This window comes from Pempheris klunzingeri, chromosome 23 (assembly GCF_042242105.1).
Source record: "Pempheris klunzingeri isolate RE-2024b chromosome 23, fPemKlu1.hap1, whole genome shotgun sequence".
Lineage (NCBI taxonomy): Eukaryota > Metazoa > Chordata > Actinopteri > Acropomatiformes > Pempheridae > Pempheris > Pempheris klunzingeri.
This window is the reverse complement of record NC_092034.1, coordinates 8,600,778-8,627,002: the sequence shown is the minus strand read 5'-3', so window position 1 is coordinate 8,627,002 and position 26,225 is coordinate 8,600,778. Positions and strand designations below refer to the sequence as shown.

At 43.7% G+C, this 26,225-nt stretch overlaps 1 protein-coding gene across 2 annotated transcripts in view; it reads left to right on the top strand.

Annotated features, from left to right (window-relative positions):
• The window catches only part of LOC139223020 (regulator of G-protein signaling 12-like), a 35,957-nt gene extending 10,096 nt beyond the window's left edge, over nt 1–25,861 (top strand). For both annotated transcript variants that reach the window (XM_070854949.1, XM_070854950.1), the window contains 15 exons: nt 9,007–9,028; nt 10,965–11,134; nt 11,974–12,066; nt 13,018–13,161; nt 14,136–14,318; nt 14,424–14,574; nt 15,188–15,285; nt 15,525–15,716; nt 16,096–16,169; nt 16,291–16,417; nt 16,893–16,989; nt 17,321–17,379; nt 17,864–17,975; nt 18,202–18,735; nt 24,581–25,861. In XM_070854949.1, the coding sequence (XP_070711050.1) occupies nt 9,007–9,028; nt 10,965–11,134; nt 11,974–12,066; nt 13,018–13,161; nt 14,136–14,318; nt 14,424–14,574; nt 15,188–15,285; nt 15,525–15,716; nt 16,096–16,169; nt 16,291–16,417; nt 16,893–16,989; nt 17,321–17,379; nt 17,864–17,975; nt 18,202–18,735; nt 24,581–24,867 (2,343 nt within the window). In that variant the 3' untranslated portion in view covers nt 24,868–25,861. The remainder of the gene's footprint in view (nt 1–9,006; nt 9,029–10,964; nt 11,135–11,973; nt 12,067–13,017; nt 13,162–14,135; nt 14,319–14,423; nt 14,575–15,187; nt 15,286–15,524; nt 15,717–16,095; nt 16,170–16,290; nt 16,418–16,892; nt 16,990–17,320; nt 17,380–17,863; nt 17,976–18,201; nt 18,736–24,580) is intronic.
• The last annotated feature ends 364 nt before the right edge of the window (nt 25,862–26,225 follow it).

The window sequence follows — 26,225 nt, the reverse complement described above, 5'->3', positions numbered from 1 at the left end:
GTGTTCCTGGGGATTAGCAATAGAAGCAGGAGAACACGACGCACTTTTATCTTGCTGACATCACATGGGCAGCAATGGAGTGTGGGTGGACAGTTGCTCTCACGAAATGTGTCCTCAGGCTTGCATTACAGGATGCAAAGACTAAGCAGCCTGACATTTTCTAAATGTCTCCACTATGATTCCTTTTTCTTCTCCTCTTCACCCGCAAGAGGTTTTATTGCAATTACACAGCATGCTCTCTCCAAACCCACCGACTGGAAAAACAGTACATTAACACAACAAAACTTGAGTAGAAGTTATTTAACTGTCCAGCTGCTCGGAGTATGAATATGCAACAGCCAATAACCAGATGACCAGATGTGGCTGTGGTTGCTGACTTTGCTGTTTGACCAAACTGTAACCACGGAAAATACCCGCTGCCTCGCCATCTCTGGATGGAGATGCACTGCAGCTCTACTCTTGGCTGTTGTCACACCAACGCTATGACATCATCTATCGACATGCAGGATTAGGATATATTTTTTTCAGTTAACCGCACAGCTCTTCATCATTCCCTGTTGATTGGCTATAGGGAGACCTAGTCTGAACCAGGAGTTGTATCAGCGACCTGATGCAACTGGAGGTGATTCATTCCCCACACACTGTTTACCTTCCGCAATCGTACTATTATTAAATTTCTCTGCTTCACCGAATGGGAGTCTGCTGCCAAGGGTGTGGAGGTTTTTTATCTTTTATCACCTCCCTGGTAACAGTTTAGACATGTCTGGGATACAGTGGGCTGCTCGTTGCGCTCAACTCTTTACCTCACACCTGTAGTTCAGACGACGCTGGGGCGCGTTCGCTTCATGTCTTTGTGACATTGAGCAAGACAGCTCGTCTTGTTTGAAGTGGAGAAGAACTGCAGGGAGGCTTGGAAAGCGAATGTAGCTGGTATCTTTTTGACCTTGTGTTGGCGCAAGATGGTGCAGAACCAGGCCAAGGCCTTGTCTACTTCGCACTGTGAAAGTCATAAACATGGACTGGTGGGGCGGCCAAGTTCCTTTTCCTGTGATATTGTGAGGGACTGGCTTGGTGTACTACTTTGGCAGTCTAAACACTAACTTTCCCCCATGAACTATTCCTATAACATCTTCATCCTGTGGTCAACATCAAGAAATATATCTGTTTATGTAGCATGGTTATCGAATGACCTCATTTCTTTAGGTCGAGGAAATTGCTGCATATCGTTCATGTTTTGACCTTCACTGTGTGTCACAGTATGTTTTAAGGCAGCAGATAAAAAGGTTGCCCCGAAATGCAAATTATGTGGTGTTAGATGACGGTCAAATTAGAAAATATACGCTTAAACAAAAGGTGATCGGCACAGTTTGTTTACATGTGACTGAGACAAAGACGTGCCTTTGAGCAAAGATGCTCATATGTGTTTTTTGTAGACAAAGCCACTGTGAGCATTGCCATGAACTTGTCTTGTAGTCATGCTAAATACCCAAAGAGATGAAAAGCTGGCCCCTCAACCAGCTCAGGTTCCCTGCATGACCGAAAGGATTAGATAGTGGGGTGTAAGGTCAGTAGGACTTAAAAAGGAAATAAACAATTATGGTAGTCACTTGTCAGTGGCAACACAAAGCCTTGTACACTTCCAGGAGGCAGATATTCATTCACATCGCGGCCTTATCAGCACACAACAACTGTACCCAAGCTCCCCAGACTTTTCAAAACACTGCTCACTAAGATTTCGTGTAAGTTAGTTTGGTGGAAAACCCGGGGGACTCGCAGGGCTAATTATAAGTGTCAGGTTTCAGGTTGGAAAAGTCCATTTCTGGTGTTTTTTATGGAAGAGAAAGAAAGCAGTAACAGGGTGTGGTGGCATCTTATGTGGTTTATCCACCTCAAGCCCTCCAGGCTCACGAGAGCGCAGCCCTTTCTCTGTGATAATAAATTGAGGTGGGAGGGGTCGTGGTCACGGGTTCTAGTTTCCATGTCTGAAGTCGCTTTGTTTTTGCAGGGTTCAGTTGTGTATTATAAGTCAAATGTGTTTTATTTGATACTCATTTTGTACACAACATTTTCATACAGCCTGCCCACCTGTGACATGCCAAGAGTCCCTTTTGTTGCTTCAACACAACAAAGGGAGTTTAAGTCGTGTTTTCATGCTTCGAGGCTCCATAATTACAAGCAGTGAGTCTGGTGCCCTGAGCTGTGCAGGTTCAGGCAGCGTTAACATCAGTAAAGATCAGAATTGACATTGTTGTTATAAGTTGGGAAAGATAAATTCTGATATTGGTCAAAACGCCACGTTCCTGACCCTGTGAGAAGTAGGGCAGCAAAGGGGAAAAGGTAAACATCTCCATTCAGAGGAATGTAGTACTCCCTGTCCGCTTTTTTATCAGCAACAAGTGGCTAACACACACGCACACCAGCAGCACTGCACAAATCATAGTAATGCCACTTTAATCCAGACAGGAGCAGAGTCGTATCCATCTGCTGCGGCTAACCGGGTGGAATTGGGGAACAGGCAGTAGATTACTGCCGATCAGGGGGATTAGGAGATGAAACGCATTGTGGAGATGGTCTCTGTTTGCATGCAAATCACTCATGTCTTTAAAGACATTGAGAACAACCCATTTGTTAGTTGAAGGGATTACACTTGAAAGACACCGCAGCACTAGTCTGGACTCTCATGGCTCAGGCCCAAACATGTATCCACCCAACAACATCGTTAAGTTTGATCAAATATCTTTGTCTCAAGACAATGCCCTTTTTATAAGATTACCTGTTTTCCATGTCAGTCCGTTTGTAGAATTTAGAACAATACATTCACACTAAAACTGGGATGACATAAATCCCTTGGCTGACATTGGCTGTTTAAAAGTGGGTTCTGAAATAGACTTTGGACTTTGCCATAAGACGAAACTTTAAAAAAAATGTCATGCAGGACCTGTTATGCTGCTGTAGAGGCAGACATCTGGAGGCTAGCTGTGAAACATCATTACAACCTGTCTAAAAACAAAAACAGAACTGTTTTGTGTCGATGAGGAATTTTGCCCAAATCACATGTCTTCTTGTTTCTCCTGTTATCAGTAATAATCAAATTGTTTTAAGACCAAGAACATGTGAAACTCAATTAGATCACAAGTGAAATGGAGTTCAACCACTGGCATCATTTGACATTCTCTTGTGACATAAATGGGATTTCTCAACAGAGCATGAGCGTAAATCACATATTAAGATGTGCTGTAGTTGTGTGCAAATCAGGAAAATATGTTGTTATCTGAAGAGACCCAGTAAGGAATTCAGAGCCCTTATTCTATAGACACAATGCAGATAGGAAATCTAAGGGGACGCTAATTCTGTTCATGTTGTTTACCATTCCTGGACCTTTAGCATCACATAAGCATGCTGACCTCATCAGATCCTTGCTAATGTGATAGAGACTCTGGCAGATTTGCTGTGACAAACAAGATTTCCCACAGTAAAAACACTGGATCACACTCCTTAACCTCCTAAAATCAAGCACATGGTTGTCTGTCTACGCTGTCCTCACTTAGATATTGTTTCATAATTCTCTAAATCAGTCTGTCTCCATTTGTTCCCCCACAGTCCTTGCTTGGTTGGGAAAGAAATGTCTCTTCCATCTTATCAGTCACCGCACCCTCGCCCTTTCTCCCTCAAAGGAAGTTGCCTCCATGCGAGGCTCTTTCTTCATGTTATTTTCGGGGAATAGTTTGTCGTCTGCCGCAGATAGCAGGCCTAGATTATTTTCCGTCTTCAGTCAGGATTGCCTTGTGGAGAACTTGACAAGCAATTAGTGACAAGCAGTGCTCATTGTTGCTGTAAAGCCTTTACTCAAAATGTTCCGCAAATTGATTAAATCAAGCGGCGGCACGGCGCTCACGTGAAAACCGTTTACTTTGTGGCAGTTCAGCTCAGTAACACTAAGGCAAGGGATAGAAAAAAATGCTCAACCTGGAGGCATTTTGGTTTGAAGAGTTCCAACATGCTTTGCTCCTGTTATGTGCTTGTGGATGTGCTCACCTGGCTCCTCCTCAGGGAGGTCAAAGGGCAAAAGTAGACCTGAAGGGCAGAAGCAGACTCTTCTGTGTCCTGTGATCCTGTGAACACGGTTATGGAGAACTCGGTTTAGCTCCACGAATAGCTTCTAATTACTGCATGATTGATTTTTATCTGCCCGTGAAAGCATACACATTCTGTCTTTCTGTGTCTCGACGTGCATTCCTGGTGGATTACTCTGTAACGTGAAAACTGTATTTCTACTGGAGTGAAAGATAAAATGATTGCTATCATGATCACTTTCCAGAGCTGTAAAATCCCTCCTTGTCATATAACAAAACAACATGATGTGCCGTGTTTTGCTGTTTGATAAATAATGTGTTCCTGAAACTGGACTTTCTGGGACGTAATTCACTGCCTCACTTGTATCTAAAGCCCCCCACCAACGCAGCCTTTTGTTTTTTTTCACAGAGGGTTTTCAGTCTGAACATCCACTAAGAGTACTTAAAACCCCCTCTCTGACAGCAGATTTGGGAAGGCTGCGCCAAACTATTTTGGTAACTTTCTAAAATCCACAATTTGATAATCACGCTCCCTTTTGTAGTAATGGGCCCCGGCGTGAAGCGGTGGGAAAGTGTTCCGAATTTGAACTCCTCTCTCCCTCTTTCACGTGTTCACACACATGAACACACACCCGTCCTGGGGGAGGTTAAGATGTCACCTGCAATTGCCCCCCTCCAAACCATCAACACAGCCATGCGCAGATGACAAACATCCAATTTCCAAAGTGATAGACCATGTAAAAATCTAATTAAACAGGAGAAATCTACCGTGAAAACCAGGCTGTTAATAAACACTGTATCTCATCCATTATTTACGGCAAAATGAAGTCCAAAGAATGCTAGCTCATTTGCCACGGGAAAACCTCAGAAAGAGCCACCGGTGCTTTAAGAATAATAGTTGGTCCAAAAACAGTCGGGATGCTGATTGTAGAGATTTGCCAGAAATGTGGAGGCACAGTGCAGCAGCGGAGACGAGGAGTGATGCCAGAATAAAAAACAATTTTCTTTTTCTGGTACATGAGCTAAATTGCAGGCAGAAAACACCACTTGATAGACTTATTACCGTTGGGGGTGTAAGAACGGTGCTCTGCGACAGCGGATAATGAAGCTCAACTCGAGTTCAGCTTGTGGGCTACCAAACTTTTATTTTGATTAAACAAAATTCATCTGGTTCTAATTTAAAGCACTGGTTATTTCTTCTCTCTTTCAAGTAAAGCGAGAGTGCCCCAACTGGAAACAAAAGAGCGGGGAAGGCCCGTGTGGTTTTGACATGACGGGTGTGTGTTTTTTGTGTGGGGAAAGATGGAGGGGGGGGTTAATTCATCTGATTCCTTCATGCCACTGTGGCAGAGGCTGTATGTATTGTCGGGTGGGTTACCATGGCAACAGCTGCGGAGTAAGGAAATCTTTCTTTCCTCCTTCTCACCCCCCCCCCCCCCCCCCCCCCCCTTCCCCTCCTCATCTCTCTTTCTGTCCAGTGCCTTGTCAAATATCTGCCTCTCTCTCCCTCCCTCTCTTTCCCTCTCTCCGACTTGTACAGACATGGTTTGCAGAGTTTTGGGTGGGGAATGTTCAGGTATGCATTCGCGCACACACACACATAATCCGTCTGTGTGCTCCTGGTGTAGCAGACTAGGGAACAATGAGTCTCAAAAAGAGACTTTCCTTCAAGAGGACCTGGAACTTCAACACAGTAAGTAAACTGTGGTTTGCCGAGCGAGCCTCCTCTTCCTCCTCGGTATGAAGCAGGGAGACTCCTTTTGTTCAGTCAGCTGTTTTTCTCATTAATCTCCCTCTTTGTCGCTCGTCTCTCTGGCTCTCCGAACAGCTGTTTGAAGCTGCGGGGACTCGTGGTTGTTTGTTTGCGGGGTGCTAGAATCAGCCTTGACTTGTGTGAAAGTTTAGAAGTGGCTTCTTTTTCTGTAAATTGCGATAAGGGTACATCTCAACCTACTTTTTGAAGGCAGGAACATGCCTAAGCAAGCCCAAAAGATACAAGAAGCCACTTTTAACACACTCACTGAGAGGTGTTGATGGATGACAATAACGTTTTTGTGAGTGTGATTTATTTTTTCAACTGATTTAACACTGATGAATCACGGTGACTGACTTCAGATCATAAACATAAATCTGTCTTGGTGGGATCATCTGCGTTCTTTCAGCATGTGGTGTCTCAGGATGCCAGACTGTACGGTGTGGGGGCTGTACCACAGTAAAGCTGGAAGAGCGTTTTCCGACTGGAGAGCCAAATCCTGCTCAGTTTGGAGCCAGGGTACTCGCTGTGACTTGAATTGTGATTTTGTCCATTTGGTTGATAACCTAACGTGGACAGCTTTCAGAAGGAGTCCAGCTGGGAAATGAGATTTCAACAATTCAGCCTTTACAGTATATGAAAAGGATCAAAGAGGGCCCGTAGTACTGCAGAGCCACCCACGGTGGACCAGCTCATCACAGGAGGTGTCAACAGAGGAAGGGAGTGCGTGTACAAGAGGTGATGGTGTGCCTGGGTCATCACTGCGGCCTCATTGTGGAGGACTTGAGGACAAGGAAGTAATAACGAGTTTAAAAACACAGTGGTGTGTGTGTGTGTGGTCTAACCCCTGCAGCCTCATACATACAAACATACACACCACCCTCTGTATATTCACCAGCTCTGCCTGGTTACAAGTGTGGCACATGATCATTATCTTTTTTTTTTCTTTCTTTTTTTTTGAGAAAAGTGCTGTTGATCTGCAGATCCTTCACAAACAATAACTGTGATAACATATATTAGGTCATTAGTTGCATCCTGCTTCTCAAATGTGAGGATTTGCTGCCATAGCATGTTTTATATAATGTTTATATAAAAAGTTTTATATAAATAGTTATAAACTGGATATCTTTTAGTTTTGGACCATTGATTGGACAATCAAAGCCATTTGAACGTCATTTGAAAAAAAAAAAAAAAAAAAATCAACTGACAATGAAATTAATAGTTAGTTGTCCCATTTGAGAACGCGAGTAGGATTTGAATTATTAAAAATGTGTCATAGTTTCAGGTTATTTCAACATATTCCTTCATCTAGATGCTTCAGCTCACTTACGCAACTTATGACATGTTTGTCATCAACATATTCCTCCTCTCATTCATTATTATTTATTGTAACACTCCCACTCTGAACACATGCTTTTGAGTGAGTGCAACCTCCGGTCTTACAAGAAGTGGATGTCTGTCACATTCATCACCCACCAAGGAGGAAAACTCTCTCCATATACGGGTTTTGATATTGACTCCCAATGCTTGAATAATGGTGAACAAATACATCAATTCACAATTTCAAAGTTTCAGCCTGGAGACCTTTTGTTTGTTAAAAACTGAAATGTTACAACACATTGTGTGATGTCTGACTTGTTCTTTAAAGTGAACCACAGTTCCAACACTGGATATATTTAGGGTTTGGGGTTTAGCTGCTTTTAGACCCAAATGGACAGACAGATGGAGTGGGTGTTCTCTCTTTTCTCTCTCTTCTGTTTTGGCTTCATGTTGGTCCTCATCCTACCCACCCATGATTACTGTACACATGCTAACCACCACAGAAGGGGTGGCTTTTGGGTGTTGACTATACGAGGCCGGACTCAGCAGCAGCAGACTTGTAAAGAGTCTGTGACAGACAATTAGTGGTTCAGCGGTCTGTGTCTGATAGAGCTTTTACATGTGGTCACTCCCAAAATGGAACGAAGCGTCACGTCAGTGCACATGACCGCGGTCGCATCCCCCGCTTTCAGGCGACCAGTTGCATCGACAAAAATGAGAAAGAATGGGCTGGTCCGCAGCACGCCTTGGCTTGTTCTATGGTCTGATTGATCTGATCAGACAGAAAAATTACACTATGCCTTTTCACTTTCAAAAATAGCCTCATCAGGCTGTATCATTTTTGTGTTCCTTGTTCTGTAATTGTGTAACTCTACAGTCCAGTATTATGCAATTCCACTAAAGCACAAACGGTATGTACTGCTCCTCTAACCAGCCTGGCAATAAGAGCCTTGTTTAGACGTATTATCAGCCTTGAATATTCACACTTTGAAGTGGCAGCTCAGAAAACACTCTTCTGGAAATAGTCTCCCTTTTTCAGATGAATCCTCCAACGCACCGATTTTTCGAGTGTTCTTGGACCAAGCCCGAAGATGCGCCTCTCATATCCTCCCCTGCATTTAAATATATTTGTGACAACAGCTTCACAGTTTGAGCTTTAAATCTCTCTTTATTAGCCTAACCGAAATTATGCCAACAGGTTTTACAGAAGCCCAGTGCCGAGGCAGCGATGTCACATTGAAGCATTGCCAGCCAAATATTAGTTGATCCATCATAAGACCAGATTTGGGTTGTGTTAATCTATCTTGCTATGATTACACTCAATTATGGAAAGTTGTCACCAGGAAATTTCCATGCCCACTAGGGGTGCCTCTGTTGTTTGCCTTTTATTCTGGGACATCTACACATGCATAAACCACTCATTCCTTGAATTAGCAAGTGAAAAGAGGGCCATTACAGCCAGTGATGGCCTTTCAAGTAGCTCTGCCGTGATGAGCTCTGATCTTTGTGACGGCATTTATCAGGAATGCACACATTCAGGGCCGTGAGTGTGTGTGTGTGTGAGGACAATCTGAAATGAGGGGTGGGTCCTGGAGAGGAGGTGAGAACAGCTGCGTGTGGCAGAGGCCAGGAGTCCGCCCACTTACAAATTAATGGTCCTGTCTAAAGACCTAAGATCCAACCCTTTCCCAGGAGCACTCACACACACTCGCAGACAAACGACAAAGACACACACACCTCAGAGCGACTGGTGGGATGCCTGAAGAGACACTGCTATCAGCACAGCCTTCGGTCTCTTGTCTCAGCGCAGGAGGTCATGAGGGCAGCTTCTCACTCATGTCTCTCTTTGTTCTCTTTCAGTCTGCTGCTTCCTCAGATGGTGGTGAGTACTTTTGCTTTATTGCCACTTTAAAACACTGTTCTTTTTTTTTTTTTTTTTAAAAATGAAAATACTTAAGGGATCTTTTCTTACTAACACAGTGAAACCTTCTCCACCTCTGTCCACCTTTTTCTAGAATCTGCATTTTGATTTCTAGTTTTCGACTCTCAACTCATAACTTCAATAAAATGGTCTAATAAAAAGCCTCAGAGAGGATGATGTATTCACTGTAGGCAGCATGCCTCATTACCAAAGCATGTTTGTTGAGCGTGTTTTGGGTTACAGTCGGAGCTAGCGTGCGTGCTGTCTGGCCTTCCCTTTCATAGCAGTTTTAATAGCATTTGCTAACGGGCTGACCGAGGTTGCGGTGAGGGTGAGGAGAGCAGCTCCGCTCCTTTCACTGTGGATGTGGATGAGACAAATGCGGCTGTTTGCTTTTTAAAGCCATCTCATTAACTGAGCAGCGCACAATGTGGTAAACACTGATCGCAAAGCCTCAGTCCTAATACATTAAACCAAGTCCAAACAAGTGGGTTGTCAGCAAACTGTACTGCAGCTTTCAGTGTCACAGGGCAACCAGTCATTTGGCCTTGTTTTACAAAAATGAAATGTCACAGTGTCTCAGATTACCATACTTTACTTCATTTTAAATGACCAACCTACTGATTCAATTGGCCTAATTTCTAACACACACTGTGAGTTTTTAAAGGTCACATAGAGTCCACCTTAGTCAATAACTGAAAGACCTCGCTCTGTTAGTGATGTCATGCACTATTTACTATTCTTTTATTTCACAACGCCTCAGTTGAACTGCACCTATTTGTAAATCCACCCTACGTCTTGCACTGTACCTTCCCAGACCTGGCTAACATTTCTGCTCCCAGACACAGCAGAGATACACACTGTTAATACCAGTCACCCATGCCAACCAGTTGATTCTCTGCAGAATGACAACAGCTATGTATCTGTAACAAATCCCACTGTGACCCTTTTGTTTTTTTTTTGTTTTTACTGTGCGCTCCCTGGCTGGTCGGCCCACAGCTCTAAAGTGGCCATCTGCCGCCACGATAGCAGGTACTGTGAAGGCTGAAGACCCACTTTAGTTGAACACCAGCTCCTGGATCCTCACCCCCACTCCCCTCTTTTAATCAACCTTGTCTCCTCTCTTTTCTGTCCTCTTTTATTCCACTCCCTTGTCTCCCTGCCCTCTCTTTGCTTTTCTCCTATCAACTGAGTGACATCTGCTGTCTCACTTTGTGGGATGCAATCAGATCTGTTAGCTCTGTGCTCCCCCCATAACGTGTTCTGAACTTTGACCCTCACTTATTGTGTAGCAAAGGCTACAGTAAAGAGCCATTAGCTTTACTTTCAATTCCCTTGACCTTTACTTTATAGTCTAATCCATTTTGTGTTTGTAATTATGTTTGCAGCCGTTATAGGCCACCTCTTGGCTCCCCATCGTGCATGGATGACAAGTTCTTCCCTCCCAGGATTTAGACTGTTATTAAATTGCTGATAAATTATTTGTTTTCCCCTGTCTTGCAATTTCCTTAAGCCAAATGGGTACTCCTAAGGACAAGTTAAAAAGATTGTAGTGACAGTTTTAGATGTATTAGTTATATTAGCAATAGAATCCAAATCCAATATTGTTTGTTCATTGTTTTGCCTGCTTTTTACTTTTGTGAAGGATTTGTTCTTGGCATTCTTAGAGGAAGTTTAGGAAAGTCTTTATAAAAGCTTTGTTCTCATCCATTCATTAAATTACAGCACTCAGTTTGCCTTCTTAGACATTCAGGCTTGTTAACAAGTTGAGGGAAGGTAAAAAAAAAACTGTTTAGAGGGTTGAGAGGGCACACATAAGAAAATTCCCTTTGGCTGGCATTACCCTTAAACATTAGAGCCCTCTAACCTTTGCATTGCGCTCTGTCCCGTCTTGCAGACTATAGCGGAGTCCAGTTGCAGGGATGCTGCAGCCAGAGCAGCCTGAACAGTAATGGTAGTCTTCCAGGAGCAGGCAGCCATCGAGGGGTCCCAGAGCAGCGCGTGGCCAGCTGGGCTGCCTGCTTCGAGCGTCTCCTCCAGGATCCAGTGGGTGTGCGCTACTTCTCGGTAAGAAAGGAAAAAAATTCTCAAGTTGATTGAAGCCTGTCTGTCTGAAGAACATCTTACATGATGTGTGTTACAGCTTCAGACTCAAGATTTAAGAGGAAAACAAAGTGGGTGAGGTGTGTTGTTTGGATTTTACTGATCCGCTCATTGATTCTGTTTCTAATTGAACCCTTGTTTTAATTCAAGCTATTTAAGTAGGAGAGGAAATTTATATTGGAAACTAAACAATCTTTATAAAGAAAAATATTCCCGATGGTTTTACACTTGTTTTACTTGTGCATGGTGATGATTGGTTGTTATGGCTGTAATTAGCTGCATTCTTATACACTGCTGCACCTTCCTTCAATGCATTACATAATTTTCACACAGTCATTGCAATTTGCTGTATCAGTTGTTGTTTTTTTATCAGCACATTTCTTAACAAATCCAAAATTTGTACACGTTTGGAACATGTCCAAGTTCAGAACTAGTTCTCAATGTCCAACCTTAGTGAGTACAGGCATCTCATTTATGTTACCATCCCTCCCACATAAAAGATGTGCCTTTGAATCTAGCCCACAACACCTTCAGAAGGCTCAACATCAAGTTCTTGTGTCCCAGAACCACCTCGCTCCTCACTTTCCCTCAGCACTGATCAGAGCTGCGCTCGCCTACACTATCCTGCGCCCACGCTTGCACCAGTCTTGTTCACAACATTACACCCAATAATTTCTTTCCTCATCACCGGTCTCAACAACAACAATAACAGCAGCACCGGAGAGATGAGAAAATGATCATGGTTGTGGTCATGATCAGGTTTGGGATCATATAGAAACATCTCGTGCTATGTGTCTCCACAGGAATTTCTGAAGAAAGAATTCAGTGAGGAGAATATCTTGTTCTGGCAGGCCTGTGAATACTTCAGTCATGTCCCTGCAACTGATAAGAAGCAGGTAAGTCCACAGTATGAGGCTACAGATGCAGCCACAGCGTTTGTATGCTGGTATTGATACTGTGGCCCATGGTGAATTGGTAAATCGTTGGCAGATAAAATTATTTAGTGTGCGATATGTAAAGATTCCTATCTTAAGTCTTTAGATCATGTCACTGCTAGGCGACTACAGTCATCATGATTGTTTAAAACATAGTTGTGATCTACATGGGTGACTGATGACACGTAGCCCAAGGGAAACACATCGGTAGATAAACTGCTTCACCTGAATTTAGCTTCGTATCACAAAGCTAACTCACCTCCCCCTCATTCCCTCTGTAGGCTGTACAGTCTGCGTTTCCCCACGACACAATAAGATAGTCAGATCTATAGTAAGATCTCACCCTTTCTGTTTATTTGGCCTTTTTGTTGCAAATTGCCTATAAACAGCACAAGCTACTAGTTGCAGTCCATGTTTGTTTCGGTACAAGAACACTCAACGACTCCTCATCTACTGTAAGAACTCCAGTCACCACTGACCCGTTGTTTAGTGTGTTGTCTAGTGTATTTAAGCAGTCGTGAGGTTTATGATCCTTCCTGCCTGAAGTCTGGTGGAAACTCTCTTCATATGTGGTTTGTCCAGTCGTCGTAGGCTACAGTTCCACTGGGGAAATCCCATTTCTAAAAACAGGCACTAAAAAAATGATATTTGTCTTTGCAGCAGTGAAACCAGTTTGGCTTCTATCCGCTTGCAACAAAATAAAGTCTATGTTTGACCCGAAGAGATTTTTTCTTCTCAAATTGTTTCATTTGAATAATCCACATAAAATGACTTTAATGACATTAAATGAATCTTGATGTCTTGATAATCTCCGTTTAAAAATTGTCAGCACAAGAGTAGATAAGAAGACACTTGGCAACATGGTTTTCTGCAGTTCTCTGAATTCACCATCACCAAACCTCTTTCCTGCAGCTGTCCCAGAGAGCTGGAGAGATCTATAACAGCTTCCTATCCAGCAAGGCCACCATGCCAGTCAACATCGACAGCCAAGCCCAGCTGGCTGATGACGTCCTCACCTCCCCGCGGCCCGACATGTTCAAGACGCAGCAGCTACAGGTACCAACAAGACAGAAGTAGTAGTGAGCTCAGCTCTTAAAGCAACTGCAAGGAACTTTCTTTATGTGTTGAGTTTGGCAGCCCCTGTGGACAAAAGTGGTGGTTTTGTTTCCCTGAATGAAATATTGTAGAGATCTAGATCTGGCTTGCCTTGCTTGACAAATGCAGCTAAAGCTAGCTACATTAATTTAATACTTTAATTACTTTTTCTCTTTGCGTATCAAGCCCCAGTATCAACCATAACATCAAAATATGTCAAAAAGAAAGAAAAGATCTTATATACCAGTCACTCTGAAACTTAGCCTGGGAAAATGTTAAAATAGACTTCTCCACCTATGTGAATTAAATTAAAATAATTTCATAATGAGTTCAAAACTCCTTGTAGCTGCTTTAAAATACCACAATCTGTTGGCTAGTAAACAGCTTGTTGGTTTATCTACACTTTCTCTTATTTAAGAAATTCAGGTGGTTTTACACCACCACTGAAGATGAAGACATTTTCCTAGACAGTATTATTAGTTGGAGGGATTCTGTGTGCAGTAGGGGGTTTTGCGCTCATCTAGCCTTTAGTCACTTTGCACAAGCATATTAGATTTTTTTTTTGGTGGCCATCTGGGTTTGTTTACGAAAGGGCTCTGAGCCTTTACCAGAGAGATAAACACAAACTGGCACACACCCACAGAGGATCTAGCGCATACTGTACACTCAGACACATAGACATGCAGTCAGAGATCTGTATATTTTCAGCCCGCGCATGAGCATGATAAAATGTTAGCTGTTAAGACACCTGTCATAACATAAGCTGTAACCATATGTTAACACTAGTAGTTTCTTCAGTCTATGTTTCCTTTTCTCTTTCTCACTCGCTCATTTTTGACCCGACATGCCTCTTGTGTGTATCTCACCTCTTCTTCTCCATCACTGTCACAGTTTGTTTACTCAAAAACGCCAACTCTTTTTCTCCACGTCTGCAGATCTTCAACCTGATGAAGTTTGACAGTTATTCACGATTCCTTAAGTCCTCCCTTTACCAAGAGTGCATGCGCGCTGAGGTGGATGGCCGACCTTTGCCGGACCCCTACCAGATTCCCTGCAGCCCTGCGCCCTCTAAACACAGCGCCAGCTCTGACCGCTCTACCCTCTCCACTCCGAAAAAGGTGCCACTGTTGCTTTTGGACTGCACTTAAGGGGGTTCCTATAGAAATGTGACATTGCTCTTTGGCCCAGTATGGCAGGTAAAATCTTTGCTCTCCAACCAACAGGAGGTCAGAAAGCAGAGGTCAGGAAGGTCACTAAACGAAGACAGCAGAGATGAGAGTGCTGACAAGAAACGCAGCATCTTCTTCTCGTGGTCCCGCAACAGGAGCTTCGGGAAGGGCCCAAAGAAGAAGGAAATCGGAGACATTAACCTCGGTAAGAAATGTCTTAACAAGCCTGCTGCCTTTTAGTTACGAACATCTCCGCTGTTTAAAGCTTTTGCGACACACAAACTTCCAAAGAACGGAAGTGTCCTTGAATAAGACACCAAATTGCTGCCAGCTACAGAGTTGCCATGAGCTACTTGCGGGGGAGGCATGTAGAAACACAGCTGCCCTGCATGACACACACACACACACACCACTGGTGCGTTGGCAAAAACATACTTGTTGCAACTCAGAGACTATTATCCACAAAGAGCCTGGGTTTGAAAAGGTGGCCATGAAATGAAAGTAATCGAAATTTTATCTTAAATCAAATTTACAGATTTTTTTTTTAGACTTAAGAAGTTTAGTGAAACAGATTAATAAAGACCATTCCTCATTTATTTGTTTGTTAAAAAAAAAAAGTAGTGATTACAGACAGAGGCTGCACGGAAACACTAATTCACAAATATCTTATTTGATGACATGCACCTTTTTGACAGCCATGTCATGTTATAGCTTGACACTGTCGTGGCGTTCCATATTGTCAGTGTCATTTAATGGGAGCAGAGTGCAAATGTCTCTTATCTGCATGAATTCATCACCCTCTGTGCTGTTCTGTGTAGACTACTGGGGCAGTAATGGGCGGAGGGAGTCCCAGGGCTCCTTGTCGTCCGGTACCAGTCTGGAGATGGCCACTTCCTGCTCTGCTGGCAAGATTGAGGTAAGATTCCTCTGGACAGATCACCATGGCAACACAGAGCCCAGTGTCTGGTGAAGCCATCATAATAGGCCAGAGTTGTTTATTTTTTGCTTGTCAGCCCACTCATTTTTTGTTTATGGATGGCAAAAATCAGAGGGCAAAGGAAAACTGGATGTACAGTCACAACTGAATCTGCAGACAGACAGCCATAACTCATTCATTCTTGTTAAATGACAAGTTTTTTTTTTATGTATCCTCAGTCTGATAATCAGCACTCAGTCGGAGTATGGGAGCGTTCCCCCAAACATTGCAGTGTGATGCTGCCCAATGGCTCCTGCTCTTCTATCACCCTGCGGCCCGGTGCCTCTATAAGGGAAGTCCTCCAAGATCTCTGCCGCAACATTAGCATCAACATCGCTGCTGTCGACCTCTTCCTGGTGGGAGGGGAGAAGGTGAGGGAAGGCAGAAGCCGCTAACAAATTGCAGCCAAATGCTAACATCTGCGGCGAATAGATCAAAAGCAGAACGCTGCTGCGAGCACCTCTTGATCTAATTGACTGAACTCTCTGTTTATTATAAACCGTACTTTGTTGAATACTCGGAGACCACATTTACCACTTCAACATGCTTTTCTCTGTGAGGAGTCATTGTTTGAACTTCACGGAGAAAAGCTGAATTCAGCCAAAGTGAATTGACAAGATTGCAGAGGATTAAAGTGGAGAATGTGTCTTTTAGTTTCTGTTAAAGATGGAGTAGTAGCAGTATGGAGTGTTTTGGGTTTGGGGCTTCATGTGATGCTGATGTGCACTTTCATGCTTTTTTTCCTCACAGCCTTTGGTGTTGGACCAAGACTGCATGACCCTCAGCTCACGAGACTTGAGACTGGAGAAGCGGACCTTGTTTAGGTGCGACTGATCAATAAGAGTTTGCTTCGCTTTGCTGTCACCTTCCTTTAAATGACACCATATTCTGACCATGCTTATATGATGATGCTGACATTTCCTCGTGCTCTTCCTCCTCTCCTAGATTGGACCTGGTGCCCATTAACCGCTCCGTGGGACTGAAAGCCAAACCTACCAAACCAGTCACTGAGGTCCTGCGTCCCGTGGTGGCCAAATATGGCCTCCATCTCAACGAGCTTGTGGCCAAAATAGTAAGTCCGCCCTGCTGGCTACAATGCCTTAATCCTTTTGAAGCTCCTGTGTGTCCGGAGAGCAGCCTGTGCAGTGTGTGGCAGTGCCACAGGGTGGAGTATCATGGTTAGGGGAGGGAAGCGACCGCATCCTTTTCCATCTCTACACGGTGGTTAGCACTCTGACTCAGCCCAGCCTCCGAAGAAGGAGCACCAGGGCTATAATTAAGAATGACGACACTCGTCAAATATGCCGACTCTACTCCTCCCCTAAACCCCTGCCAGATGATTTATTTTAGTCCTGTGGGTTTCCAGGCATTATACTGTTTTATACAGTAGACCAGAGCTGAAAGACGGTTTATAAATCAAGCAATGGCCTGTGAACTCAAATACCAGCCATAGGCAATTATACGAAGAGAAACTGCGACAAATTTAGAATTCTGCGCAACAGATGAGGATGTTAACCTGTCGAACATGAATTGTGTTTTCGTGTTAGAGTGGAGAAACTGAGCCTTTGGACCTGGGCGCTCCTATATCGAGTTTGGATGGCCTGCGAATTGTGTTGGAGCGAACAGACCCAGCTTCAGCCAAAGGTAAGCCAATATTTTCTACTAAACATCACAAACTGACAACAAAAATTATGGATCAGAGAAGTTGTTTTCCCTACTGGGAACAACTGTGTGTCTTTACTGGGTCCCTCTCTCTCTCTGTGAAATGTAACAATTGTAAATCATGTCCACCCCTGTTGTACCACTGATTAACATATCCACGTTTTGCAGAACATGTCTCTTGTGTCTAAAGTGTCCTCATCTCCCCTCTCTCTCTCGCACTCTCCTCGACAGTTCTTCCACCTGATGAATTTTTCATGTACACCCCTCTCTCTCTCTCTCTCTCTCTCTCTCTCTCTCCCCCTCTTTTAAACAGACAAATCCAAGTCTTCCTCCTTGAAAGGCCACCCTCCAACCAGGAGTTTTTCTGCCACAGTAAGTCTTCGCTGCATTTCCACTTAATACAACACGCTGCCTCAAAGTCCAAATGTGGTGTTTGTCCTTTTCTATTGCTGCGCTGCTTCTATTCTGCAACATTCAGTGTCATTGAATAGTGGCCCACATGAATCTTTATTAACATTTACAAGCTTTAAATTGGTGTGTATTTCCTGTTTTTTTTTTTTTTTTGGTGTTCTTTGCCCTAACACCGCCTGTGGCTGACTCACCCGCTCATATTTCTCCATGCTTGAGTTATTGCACCATATGTAGGCAGATAGCACTTGTTGGAGATACTAGCAAGGTCAGCAAAGAGACAGAGCCAACAGATGGAGCGGCCTCGTCTTTACATGAAGGTCTCAGTGAATCTGGACACTGCTCAGTAGGGTGCTTGGCAGCTCGCGTTTAGCCTCCCCCCCCCACACCCTCCCATACCCATCCCTCCATCTCCTAACAGAGTGCATTGTTATTGTTGCATCTGCAGGGAGATGAGAGGTCAACACCAAAGGACTTTTCTCTGAGAGCAAGTGGACCAGACTCAGCACTCCCAGGGGAAAAGAGAAAACAGAAAAAGATTAATATAGATGAAGCTGAAGGTAAATCCCCCTTTTCCTTCTCTCTCTTTTATTTGACTAGTGGGTGGATTTCTTAGCTTTGCTTTGCCTCAGGACTAACTGATCTCTTTTGCGGCTATGGGATGGTTGTTTTCTCTGTCAGGTGTGAGGCTGCTATGCTGCATGTCAAACCAAACTAATCCCTTTCTTCCAGGTGCTCATCTATTTGGAAAGTTTAATGAGGAAACTTGTTTGATCTGTTTTGCAGAATTCTTTGAGCTGCTGAGCCGGGCACAGAGCACCCGAGCCAACGACCAACGCGGACTCCTGAACAAAGAAGACCTGGTGCTTCCCGACTTCCTGCGCCTGACCCCGTCTGACACGGCCTGCTCCACCCCCAACTCCCTCAAACAGACCCGGGAAAATGGCTTCTCCTCACGGGGGGCCCTCACCTCCAGCCTTCGTTCGGAGAGCCTGGACTCCTCCCTCAGTTCCAGTGCCAACGGACACTCCAGGCGGTGCCTGTTGCCCCCTACTCGCCACTCAACGTTTGGCACCCACCTGTCACCCATCGCCCGGCCCTCGGACACTCGGCCAAGCCTCCGCACCGTGGAGGAGGACGCCCACGCTGACCTGACCCTCGTGGGCGAGGGCGACATCAGCAGCCCCAACAGCACCTTGCTGCCTGCATCCCCATCCCCCTTGCCATCCTTTGAGAGCAGCCTGCCTGAAGCCAACTTCACCCCGCCACCACCCTGCTCCCAGTCTCAAGACGCAGGTGGAGAGGGAAAGTCCAGCCCAGGTATTTCTACAGTGTAACAAACCAGTGCTCTGTGTGTTTGTGTGTGTGTCGTGTGCATGTGTGCACTCTCTCCCCAGTGGCCTAAACCTGACAACCTTCACCATAAAACTCTCTCTACACTGACTCTGATGCACTTTAATGACAAATTGATATTGACTCTTTCTCAGTTTGCCAATCATCTAAACTGATTTGTTTTATTAAACTTCGAAAAGCATGTGTGTGATTGATCTTACTGACACTCGGATCAACTTGTAAATAGTGATGTGTATATTGTATTCAGTGAGTAACGTTTACTTGGATGTCACTTCCCACGCCACAAATTGCTGGGTACGCCATATGACTGGGATTAGTTCATTCCAGTTAAATATTTAGTTTTATTTTTGGGTGCAAGAGATCCTGATGTAACTGATTGCAGAGCTTATGAATATTAATAATATATGCATAATGCATACAGATCAACGATCAATATTTGACAGTACTGTAGTCAGTGAATGTTGCGCTGAAATTATCATTCAGCACAACTGAACAAATGAAAGAGACGAGATTAGCCGCTGTGTTTCCTGGCATTATGGATTCATTATGTACAATTAGAAAACATCGTAGCAAACCAGACCCGTGCAAATGTTTTAGTGCTGGACCTGTGAATGCTAAACAGTCATTACAAAACAAAAAATGCTGTATTCCTCTCCATCCCACCACCTCTAGTTACGAGCGATTCAACAATGTCAATGTCAAAGAGCTTGTTTTTCTTTTTTTCTTGCACAACTCTGGAGATCTGGTGAGTCATTAAACGGTGTCGGCTCCTGCTGTAGCAGTTTGAGCAAAATAATTAGTCATGGGAGGACAAGTGCTCCTTAGCGTTGGTGACATTGTTGAATTGCCCGTCATTCTTTATCTGGGTCATTCACTCCCTCTCTAGATGCCTGTTGTAGATAATCACTGCCAATAAACTCTGTACCTGTGATTAAGTAGATCTAATAAATGTTAGAATTGGAAATCACTCTCGTCTGTCTTTTTACATGTTCGTGAGCTCAGTTTTCTCCCCCTCCTCCTCCTCCTCCTCCTCCATCATCTCCTCCGCATGCCTCCTCCCGTTCTCCCTCAGCTCTGTCTCATTTTGTCTTGTGGCTTCCTCCTCTCATCTGCTCCCACTCCTTTGTGTACTTTTCTGCGTGCGCTCGTCTTCGGGGTGTCGCTGCTCGCTCGCTCGCCGTGTGTGTTTTGTGCTCAGATTGTTCGGTGTGGCGTGTTTGTGCGGTCTTGTTAAGCAGCGCTCAGTCTACCTGCTTGGTGCATTGTTGTTTGATGGGTGCGGGGGTCACTGCTCTGTTGTGTGTGTCTTCGGCGTTGGCATTGTGAGTCCCTTTGAGTGTGTATTCTGTGAAAGACGTGCTTTTTAAAGCCTGCTGGTGTGTGGTTCATCCTGTATGGAGCGCAAGATCATTATCATCTCCTGCAGATGGATTTCATTTTCTATTTCCCATCCTTCCATGTCATCCCCCCCACCCCACCCCCGTAACTCCTCCACTGTGTATGTTTCTGAGGTTTTAAGGTAAACAATCAAGTGGTGAATTGATTTGTAATGGTGATGGTTTTGTTTCTACAGTAGATTTTCAGAATCAACTCAGGCCCAAAGCTTTCCGTGTTGAGATATCCAATTAGAGGCACGTTTTTGATTCTCGGCTTTAAAGGAAATCCCAGGAAGCCTTCTTTGAAACACTGTGAGCTGAAAGAGAAGGTAATCACGCTCAACATGTTTGCCAACAACAAAGCTGATCCTGTACTTCAAAGCACTTTGCAGACAGGGCACGAACATGCTCGCCCTGGCCTCGCTGCCTTTCATTAATAGCCAGGTTTAAACGTAAGGTGATGTACACACAAGATGATGAGGAGGAATCGAAGCCTTTCAGCTCCTCCGCTCGCTCGCTCCTCTTTTCTGGTTGCTAAGTGCATCAGCCTGATTTCTTCCCACCACCGGGCGCCATGGTAACCTTATCCACGAGTTGACTGAGCTACAGATAGAAACTGTCACTACTGGTTTTCATCTATCTCCCAGCCTATTTCTCCCCATCTCTCCTACTGGCTAAAATAGAAGCACAGCTATGGTTCCACATGACCATATTTTTAACACCGTTTGCCACCTCGGTGAATCTGTGAGAATCTGCAAACATGGAAATGCAGCATGTTTAGCAAGTTAACACGCCTCCACTTCACCACTTTTTAGAGACTTTATGAAGTTATTACATTTGAGTTTGGTTGGAAAGTCGCGCTCGCAGCCTTAATGATGTGTTTTAGAGACAAACACCCCCTGAACAAGTCCCAGTCCATCAGCCCCCAACAAGTTAACTATGGCTCAGTAGCAATTATCCTCATTTACTGTGTCAGTCTGCTTGATTTCAGTCCTTGCAGACGCCCCCTGCGTCCCCCCCCCCCTTTCCTATTCGTGTATTACTGTTAAACTGACGCCCTCTGCTGTTCCACGGGAATAGATATGATTGCTGCTGAGGCGGATCGACATGCAAGCAATTCAGTTTGACTCAAAATTTGCAACGCGCATCACTGCCAAAGTGCCTTAAACAATAAAGTGCTGTGGAAAGAGGATGGAGCGCAGCTGGTCACTGTTCTCCACATGATTGTGATGATTGTGTGGATGAAAGAAATACTGTTTTGGCTCTTTGCTTTTTCCTCTGATTCTACCACAAAACTATACACATTTTACAGATTGAATTACAAATTCATGCATTTAGGGGACACTGATTATTCTACTGAGTTTACTGTTTCTCTTGCACTAAAAACCAGTGCACCCTGGCATCAGTGTAAGCATTTGTATCTAAACCAGTGGCTTTAAGTGGCCTGTTGTGCCAAGAGTATTTTACTGCATTAATTTGGCATATGAGGTGTAAATTAGCCCCTGATTAGTCTGTTGAAATTAAAACCAGAAGGACTCTGGTGTGTCCAGAGCTCAGAACTGCTGCTTCTTGTTACCATGATCATTTAATCACGGCTGTGCTCGCTTCTCACTGTGTGGCAGGCCTTGGGTCAGTAGGGATTAGAATAGCCACTAGAGGGCGACATCACACAGTGTAACTCCATTCACATGACTGACATGAGCTCAATGCATGGAGGTGTAGGTATTAGACAAAAATAAAGCTGGTCTCCTCATGAGCCAGAGTGGCAAAGAGAGAAGAAGTTGTAGAAATGATTAATTTAGCAATACCTGGTTGAGACTGTGCTTGGGTTTCCTCCCTGCGGCCAGGCTCAGGGGTTAGTTGCTCAGGTTTAACTTGAGGGGAAAGGTTTGGCCCATATGGGGAAGATTAAAGGATTCCTGGGAGTAAATGGGGCATCTACCCTGTGGCCAGGCAAGCGCTCTGTAATGACTCAGCAGCACACCTGTAGGACCATATGGCTCAGTTTGCCCGTGGATTGCACCGTCTTCCTCCTCACGTCTCTGTGTCAGCTCTCAAAGCTGGCAGCCGCTGACCCTGAGCCAGCCTTATCATCCATCTGGCGGTCAGAGGAGGACTCCGCGCGGATCTTTGGCAGTGAGCCTCGGCGAGGACTGTAGCTGGGTCCGTTCCAGTCTGGCTGCTCTGTCTCAGCTCCCGGCTGCTGCCACGGCTGTGGATCAGGCACAACACTGGAGGCACGGCCGTGTGAAACTGCTGTGTAAAGGCTTCGTCACAGCAGAATCAGCACATTTGAATGCTGAAAACATGTTGCAAATAAAGTTGTGAGGGTAAAAAAACGAAGAGCTGAGGGAAAAGACACATGTTGTAATGAAGTGCTGGGTTTTACATGAGGAGTTAAAAGTAAAATCAGGCATATTTTCTATACATTATCTCAACATGGTCTCCAGTTATTTATTGTAAAAAAAAAAAATCCCACAGGTTTCACTTCTCTACAAAGGCCTGACGGCTCAGTGGTAACAGTGTGACCGTCTCTCCTCAGTGTCACAGATTGGCTTGTGTCACATTGGCAGCCTGACAAGGGTGTTTCCCTGTCCTCTGGCCAATGCATGCTGGTGCCTGACAGTGTTACAGAGGAATAAGTGGGTATAAAGCAGCGGCTCCCAATTTTTTTGGCTTGTAAGCAGAGCAGAAAAATATAAGACAGAGTTAATTTTCAACTGTTACGATAATTGAGAAAGTCACTTTTCAAGCAAAAATGGGTCAAAGAATATTGGTTGGCCGGAATAAGACGTGATTGACCTGGAAAAATTATGATTTTTCACAATTTTCTTTCATTTTATCGACCAAGCGACTGATGAAGAAAATTACTGGCAGAGTACCTGAAAATGAATTCGCCTATTTGAAAGTTATGAGCACTGGAAGCACAAAGTGATTTTTTTTTTTTTTTTACCTTCACATATTATTAGTATCATTTATAAGCCTGAAGAGGTAAAACTATCCAGTATCCATACTAATTTTTATGATAAAGCATTTTGCCTAAATTGCAAATCATCTAATGAGCCTTTAGATCTATATTGTGACGCCTCTGAGGTTGGGAATCACTAGTAATCACTAGTAGTGGATGAGAGTGGGGAAGAATGGTTTTATGGTTTTGAAAGTACACAATTCACTAATCCAAGAAAACCCCACTTCATCAAAACGCGTCATCTAGCTGCTCTGAATACCGGCATCAATAACGCACATCCCGTGACAGAGATTTGTGTTGATGTGGCATCGATTAGATCTAATTCTAATCAATATTGTGCCTTAGTTGCCAAACACGTGTTTGAAACTCAGACCTCTGAGGCCTTGACGTCCTTGAATTTGTTTCTCGCTTACCTTGACGTTTCGAGCTGTACCGAAGTCGTCTTCCTGAGGGTGTGTGTGTGTGTGTGTGTGTGTGTAAGGTCAGCTGTGGGAGCTCACAGGCTGTGTTTACATCTGTACTGAACAGCACTGAATCACAGTCAGCCAAGTCAGGAGAGCCTTGGTGTTGAAGTGCTGTGTTTGAATCACTTGGGCCTCTGTGTTTAGAGTCTGCGAGGCCACAGGGTTCACATGAGAAGTGGAGAGTTCATCAGTCATCATAACTGTAATGTCAGCATCCTGGAAACCACCAAGTGCGCTTGCTTGAGAAAAGAGTGCTGGTGTCTTTAAATGGGATTTTTACTGCTTATGAACTTGTTCGTGAGTCATCCGATGACGTCATGACGACTTGTTTGCAATAACGTACAAACTGTAACGTTCCAATATACCACATGTGACAACAGGCCATTGAATTCATATATTTAATCCTGCTCCAATTTCATTAAGTTTTATTCTATGATTCTTTTTTCTATGAGTAAAGCGAGTCAAAACCGAAGAGGTTATGTCATCGAGTTTGTCTTGACAACAGCTGCCCACATTACACAACTACTCTGAAATTTCTGATAGTCACGTTAAGCATCTAAGCTGTGATACACGATAATAATGTGAAGTCAGTGCAGTCTGCAGGTCCAAATGAATGAAAAGGTGCAGAGGAAGCAAAGTGTGATTGTGTTTTTTATATTTCTTCTAGTAACTAAAGACATTTTGACAACATTACGTAAAATGAAGAAATGTTTTCCTGTTGTGATTTGCTAATTTAAAGCTGCAGATATCAATCTTTACATACAAACAGTGGATCAAATTACTATGTGAAATATGAAAGAGGTCACACATTGTTACAAACCCACCTATTTATCACCCACAAGCTACGTTTCTAGTTTTTTCTGCTGCCCCCAAGTGGCCACAAAAAAAATGAGTGCAGCTTTAAGTTTGTGCATGTTCACTGCAATATTGAAACGGGCATCTTGGCCATCCGTAATGCATCAGTTCATCTTTAATCTTCTGTGTCTATCTTTTCGCCCACACAGAGGGAAGAACGGACCCAAGCCCCGACAGCAAAACGCCCACCGATAGGGCCGACGCCCCACAGCCGGCTCAGGAGGTGATGGACGTGGAGGGGGTCCACCTAGAGGAGGGCGCCCTGGAAACATCCCAGGGAGAGGACTCCGAGCTCAGCCTGAGCTTCCAGGGCTATGTTGCTGAGCTGCGGCAGTGCCAGAGCAAGATGAGGAACGCCCAGATGCCCCATAATGGCCGCAACCCCCCAGAGGGCAAAGACTGCACGACAGACCTTTACAAAGCCACAGTTGTCTAAAGGAAACCCCCACTGCTGCACTTTTAAAGCCTGAGGCACTGTCTTTTGAAAGGGAATTAGTTAAACGATGGGCTGCATGTACAAAGCTGTCAATTTACACTCCAAAAAACAGAATTAATAACATGGTGATAGATATTGTATATTTGTTATGAATTTTGGCGTCATCTTGTTGATTTTTAGTACTGGGTGTAATTTTAGGACAGTGGTATGTTTTTGTTATGCTATAGTTTAATAATGAAGTGCGAAGCAATTCTATTATAAGCCATGTTAGACCGAGAACAACCACGGCAGAAGTCTGACATTAACTTTTGGGTACCAGTTTCTAATAAGGCAGACATTATAAACAGTATGTAAATAGTAATTATTGGCTTTATTATAAGGCTGAACTCAACATTAGAAGATCAACATCAAAATGAACTAAACAGCTAATTAAAAAGTAAATTATGTTAGAACGGATTAACCACTAATCAAACTAATAATTAACACTGTACAGTGTGTCAGTTGTGACAAAAGGATCTTGATACAGAGTCCACTTACCAACATGTTCCACTAGACTTCCACTGAGGAAGACCATGGGTTGAAAGTTGCATTTAAGGCTCTGTAAATGTTGTTCTTTTAAAAAATGAAATTAACAAATGATTTAGTAATTGTTGAATTTATTAAACATTAGCTTAACTGTTCACTACAACATACAGAGTGAAGGCTTCATAAAATTTGACATGTTGAGGAAGGCCATGACGTCTGGTTAAAAGCTCCAAAACAAAAAAAACTAGTAAGCGAACCTTGAGTTTGAATTTTGTCCAACTATTTTCTCTTATTACAAACTGGTACCCACTTGAGTTGGACCATATGGTTGGCAGGTTTTTTAGGATAAAAAGGGAGGCAAATCACAGTTTTCTTGGATATTTAACTACTTCCTGTTTACATCTTTTTCCTGTGTTTTACAGATAATACATGACGGTACCTTTATTGCTTGTACTTCCTGCTTCTGTGGTTTTTGAGGTTGTACACATGTTGAATGATTAAAAAGCTTTGATGGCTGTAATTCCAACAGAACTGATGCTCGTTTCTTTTGTGTATGTGTATGTACTGTGTATGATTAATTGTCAGGGTAATCCTGACCTCTAGCCCATCTTGTAAAAAATACTTGAAATACTTCTTTGTTATAGTTTATAACCCAAAGTCTTACATAAGACATTCACAGTTCCTACTTGGCATATTTGGCAAGCTAAATGTGTTTGCCAAGTTAGTCAGAATTGTCAATAATTAACTGTATAGTTGTCTTAGTTAGACAATTTCTGCTTTAGAAACACACTGCCTTCACCTGGGATTCTTTCAATATGGACATGCAAGTCGCC